This window comes from Octodon degus, unplaced genomic scaffold (assembly GCF_000260255.1).
Source record: "Octodon degus isolate 3935 unplaced genomic scaffold, OctDeg1.0 scaffold00287, whole genome shotgun sequence".
Classification (NCBI taxonomy): domain Eukaryota; kingdom Metazoa; phylum Chordata; class Mammalia; order Rodentia; family Octodontidae; genus Octodon; species Octodon degus.
In genome coordinates this window covers 339,953-345,829 of record NW_004524863.1, presented here as the reverse complement: position 1 = coordinate 345,829, position 5,877 = coordinate 339,953, and the positions used below count along the sequence as shown (strand labels likewise).

Sequence of the window (5,877 nt, the reverse complement as noted above, 5' to 3'; positions counted from 1 at the left end):
CAGGCTGGACCGCTGCCGGGGCGGCCCGCAGTAAAAGCTGAGCTTGGGGGAGCGACGCCGAAGGGCTGAGTCCCCGCAAGGCCCCGGAGGCCGACGCGGCGGCCACACGACCCACAAGACTCAACATGGCGGAGTCCGGGTGGAGACTGAAGGCGGCAGCCGTTCTCGCCGCCGGCTCCTCTGCGGCTGGGGCAGCACCCGTTCTGCTATAGCAGCACCGATTGGGAGGATTTACTGCCCGTTATTCTTAGCGCTACTTCTATAGGTTGATATACTCCCATCCTCTCAGCCATTGGTCAAGACTGGTGCTAATCTGAAACTGCCTTTGTCATTGGAAAGGTAGCACCCTGCGCCTCGAAAGCTAATTGGACCAAGGCAATGTCAGTGCTCTGCGGAACTACGTTTAGAAAAAAGGGGCCGAGTTCCTGGTGGAAGGGGGCGGGACGGACGTGGGTTGTCTTTCCTTGTCCTTGGATTCTCTCCGTAGGCAGGAGGTTGTCTCCTTCAGCAGGAGACAGCCACACGGGCGGGGTTACGGAGATCGTAATGTCTTGAAGCATCACCAAGGGTGCCCGTGGCGATGTCTGGAGCCTTCTCTAGAGTGGAAACACGGTTTTTGTCTTCGTGAGATCGGAAGCTCCTTAGCTGCTCAGCGGGTCAGAGACCAGCTTACTTTTTACATCTGTACAATGAAAGAAAGTAACTAGTTCGTTAACACATGTATGCTATGAAGGGCCAGCCAGATAGTTCAGTGGATTAAAGCGCCAGCAAGCAGGCGCAGGGGTCGGGGGCTCGATCCCCGGGCACCCTCAGCCGGTGATTGAAACTGGGTGTGGTGGCCTTCGCCTGTAGTCCCAGCTCTTGGGAAGCTGTAAACAGGCGTATCACTACGAGACCAGTCTGAGACCCTGAACAACGCCCGGTAGACCCTGCCCTAAAATATAAAATGAGCACTGTGAAGACAGGCAAGGGGTGAGAAAACTGCCTGGCAAACTTGAGGTCCCAAGTTTGATTTCTGGTCTTTCCTGCCTTCCAAAAAAAGTTAAACAATTCTAAAAATTTCTCCCTCTCATCTATTTCTGGCAAGACTTAGTGTCACCTAAATTTTTCTCTTTATATCAATTTTGGTCTTGTCTAAATTACCAGTTTTATTAACCATTACACTGCTATCCCACTTAATCTAGGTATCTAAAACATCAAGTCTCCAAGTAACTGTAATGTATTTCCTCAGTTTGAAATGTATATATATATTTTGGTTTTCTTGAGACAGGGTTTGGTGCCAGGAATCAAACTCAGGACATTGCAATTGACAGGCAGGCACGTAGGCCACTAAACTATCCCCCAGCCCTGAGAGGGAGGTTTGAGGGCAAAACTGACCCCAAGAAGTTGAAATTTAACAACAAAAAAATACTTCACAAACTTCATAATGGTCTCTGATGAAACAATTCTGTATTTATTTGTGGCTGGCTTGGCCTTCCTTGGGGGCAGGGCTGGCTCAGCATGTGGTACTGGGGATTGAACTTCAGTCCCTGCACATTTGACTAAGCAGGTGCTTTAGACCCCTGAGATAGCTCACCTACCCATTTTTTTAATTTCTATTTTTTTGAAACAATTCTGTATCCTCTACCACATTAAGTATGTGGTGTTGCAGTGATTTAAAAAAATGCTTAATACATAATCCAAATATACATTAAGTTCTGTAGTTGATACCGACTAAGACAAAAATGTGCCTCATGTAGTGGTCAGGTTATAATCCTAGCACTCAGGTCTGAGGATTGTTGTGAGTTGGAGACCAACTTGGACTACAAAGTGAGTTGAGCCAACCTGAACTGAATAGCAGAGCCTGTCTTAAAAACACTAAATAAATAGAGGATCCCAAATGGGAGCCTAGCTTGGCATCTCAAATCATAATTTATGCTGGCCTTGATTTGTTTTTGCGGTATGGGAGATCAAACTTGGGACCTTGAGCTTGCAAGGCAGGCACTTATGCCACTGACCTATCTCCTCAGCCTATGCTGGCCTTGAATTCCCTGCAATTCTGCTTCAGCCTCTCCAGGGCAGGCACTGCAGGTATGCACCACCATGCCCAAACAAGTGGTATTTATGTAAAATACAAATTTTTCGTATGTTACAAAAACCATACAGAATATATCTATTTTTACCAGAAATTCTAAATGTGCTTTATGACTCACCTTATCAATTTTATCTTGAGGTTAAAACTACTTTTTTTGCAGAAAATGTCTAAGAATAGAATCTTTTCCTATGCCTTTCATCAACTACAATGGATGTCAAACTTGTGCAATAACATTTTAAGGAAAAAATAAAATTATTTTTGTTTTGGTGGTGTTGAATACTAGAGGACCCAAGGCCATCAACCTGCAGTAGAGCACCAAGTCTTTGTAAGAATGTATGACAGGATCATATGAAGTTACCTGACTTTAATGTCCTCTTGAATCAGTCTGTCACAAGGCTGAAATTATAGGAATGCATTACCATGCCTGGGAGTAAAAACTTTTTACCAACTCCTCACACTACTGACACCCGTACTGCTTACAATAAACTAGTTTGGAATGGGCTGGGGGAGTCTATGTCACCTCCAATTGTGGAGTTCCTCTGGGATCAGTGTTGGGATTGAAATGCACCATCATATCCAGGTCTTTGCATGGAGTTACATCTGCAGTCCTGCTCCACTTTTCTTTTTTTACCCCCACCTTTTCTACTCAGTAGACTTCTGGCTGGCCTTCAACTTACTACATAACCCAAGGTGCCCTTAAACTTGCAGCAGTTAGGAGCCAGGGAGATAGCTCAGTAGAATAAGTGTTTGTCTGGTAAGCGCAAGGGCCTGAGTTCAATCCTCAGTTCCGCCAAAAAAATAAATAAAAATAAAAATTGCAGCAGTCCTCTTTGCTTAAGATCCAGAATACTGAAATTACAGGCGTGTGCCACCATGCCTACTAAATCCTTTTTACCAGGACTCAGGTATCCATATAATCCAAAAATATCCAGTTAACTTTTGAGAATTAGCATATAGGACTCAGGTATCCATATAATCCAAAAATATCCAGTTAACTTTTGAGAATTAGCATGTCAAATATGAAGCACAAGGTCACAGAAATAAACTCAAACTTTTGTCAGTGAGTTGAGGTGAGAAAGAATGGTTGTGGAACAGATAGATCACATGAGGTTTACCTATACTTTAAGCACATTCCTGGGCTGGGGAGATAGCTTGGTGATCTAAGTACCTGCTTGGCAAGCACAAGGACCCAGGTTGATCCCTGGTACTGCATGCTGTGCCAGCCCCACACCAAGCCAGCCACTGAAACTGGGCATGGTGGTACATGCCCATAACCCCAGTGCTGGGGAGGCTGAGACAGTATCACAACAACTCTGAGTACCACACTGAAACCCTGTATCAAATGAAGATATAATTTTTAAAGTTTAACACATTCCTTCCTGCTTGAAACACTTGTGTTACATGTCACTGTCCCATGGACGACTGTACTTATTACCACCAATGGGTACAAGCCACTAGACTGGACAGTCACACATGTGCCACAGGTGGTTTAAGCTGTCTGGCAAAAAGGCATTAGCTATGCATCATAGCACATACCTGAAATCCCAGCACAGACCAACCTGGGCTACAAGGTGAGCTAAAGGCCTTTTTGAATTTCACAGTAGACCGTCTCAAAACAAAAACCAAAACCCCCAAAAAGACAACAAATAAAAAACACAGAAGCCGTCATGAATATGTTAGGTTTATAGGTTTTTGTCTTTTTTTTTTTTTGGCAGAACTGGGGATTGAGCTCAGGTCTTTGCGCTTGCCAGGGAAGCACTTATTCCACTGAGCCATCTCTCCAGCCCCCGGTTTATAGGTTTTTATTGTTGGTCTTTTTGAGATAGGTCTCACTATGCAGTTCAGGCTGACTTGAAGCTCACTTTGTAGCCCATGTCAATCTCAAACTAGCAATGATCCTCCTGCCTCAGCCTCCCAAATACTGGAATTACAGGTATGTATTGTACAGATGTTGGTCTCAGTGTGATTGGTTTTATCTGTGGAGAAATGGTGGCAGGAATGAGGAAAAGACAAAAGCTAGGTTAGGTGGTGGTTTATTTTCTGGTTGGCGAGACGACCCCAAGGGCAAAACAAAACGGATGTTTATGTCTTTGTAAAGTTAGTAACCTGTGACACAAGTCTAGCAACTAATAGTTGACCATAACCAGATAGGATATTTATCTCAGGACTGAGGTAGCTTGTTTGCTTTAGGCATTGAGGCTAAGTCCCACCTACACACACTTGACCAATTTTCTAGCTTCCATGGCTCCCAGCTCCCAACAATCATCATGCTTGTCCTTTTAAAAAATTTTTTAAGGGGCTGGAGAGATGGCTCAGTGGTCTAAAGCACCTACTTGAAGCAGGCTTGGCAAAGCACAGGGACCGCGGTTCGATCCCCCAGCACCACATGCCAGCCAGCCCCGCCCCCTGGTGGGCTGAGCTGGCCACACACACACAATAAATGTAATAAATAAAAATAAATAATTAAAAAAAAGCAACTAATTTTAAAAAAAAAAAAATTTAAAATTTGAGACAGGGTTTCACCATACAGCTCCCACTGGCCTTGAACTCACAAGCAATCTCCCTGCCCCAGCCTCCAAAGTGCTGGGATTACAGATGTGCATCACCATACCCAACCCTGGTGGTTTTTTTAAAAAATCTTTATTTATTTAGTGTGGCCAGCTCAGCCCACCAGGGGGCGGGGCTGGCTGGCATGTGGTGCTGGGGGATTGAACCGCGGACCCTGTGCTTTGCTTAGCTTAGCTTGTTCTAGTAGGTGCTTTAGCCCACTGAGCCATCTCACCAGCCCCTGGTGTTTTGCTTCTCTTTTAAATCTTTTGTGTGGAACTGGGGATTGAGCCCCTGCGCTTGCCAGGCAAGCGCTTATTCTACTGAGCCATCTCCTGGTCCCGTTTTTGTCTAAAGATAGGGTCTTGCTATATACCCAAATTGGCCTTGGACTCTGGAAATTTGAGTGGGGACTATAGGCATTCACTGTTTCGTCAAAATATTTGAGTCATGGGCCCCATAATTTAAGGCAATCTTGAACTCCTCCCTTAGCCTCCTGGGTGCTATAACAGGTCTGTGCCACCATGTCCCGCAAAACTATTTCTACTAAAAAGAAAAACTAAGCCAGGTGTAATGGCACATGCCTGTAACTTGGGAGGCTGAGGCAGGAGAATCGTTGCAATTTTTTTTTTTTAATTTTATTTATTTGTGTTTGGGGGGGCAGCTCAGCCCACCAGGGGGCGGGACTGGCTGGCATGGCATGTGGTGCTGGGGGATTTAAACGCAGTCCCTGTGCTTTGCTAAGCTTGTTCTAAGTAGGTGCTTTAGACCACTGAACCATCTCACCAGCCCTGCAAATTTTTTTTTCTTTTGATTGTTGCAAATTTGAGGCCAGTCTAAGCTCCAAACTAAGTGCAAAGCCAGCCTGAACTGCATAGGGAAATCCTGTCTCAAAAAGAGGGGGGAGAGGGCCAGGGAGATAGCTCAGGGGAGTGATTGCCTGGCAAGTGCAAGGTCCTGAGAGTTCAATCCCTGGAAAAAGAGGGGGGAAAAAGTTGCTATAACAAATACATAAAAATTGTGAGGGAATGAAAACTGCTAAAATGCATAAGCTCAAAGATTGAGGAGGACAACACATTTGGTTTTATTTCAATCACAATACTTTTCCAGCTGCTGCAAAGTGCATCTACAATTTTTGATTACAGATCCACTTTAAAAAGGTTTCCTGTGACACAGCAAGCCTATTTTCAGAGGAATAGCCCCAAATTGTTCCAAAGTAGAAACTTGATTCCAGTAAATGGTAGATACATGAAGTT

The 5,877-nt window shown here is 44.7% G+C and overlaps 1 protein-coding gene across 1 annotated transcript in view; it reads right to left on the bottom strand.

Moving 5' to 3' along the window:
• The window catches only part of Atp5f1b (ATP synthase F1 subunit beta), an 8,520-nt gene extending 8,342 nt beyond the window's left edge, over positions 1–178 (bottom strand). The window contains exon 1 of the mRNA XM_023707364.1: positions 6–178. Within this exon, the coding sequence (XP_023563132.1) occupies positions 6–127 (122 nt within the window). The 5' untranslated portion in view covers positions 128–178. The remainder of the gene's footprint in view (positions 1–5) is intronic.
• Between the last annotated feature and the right edge of the window lie 5,699 nt (positions 179–5,877).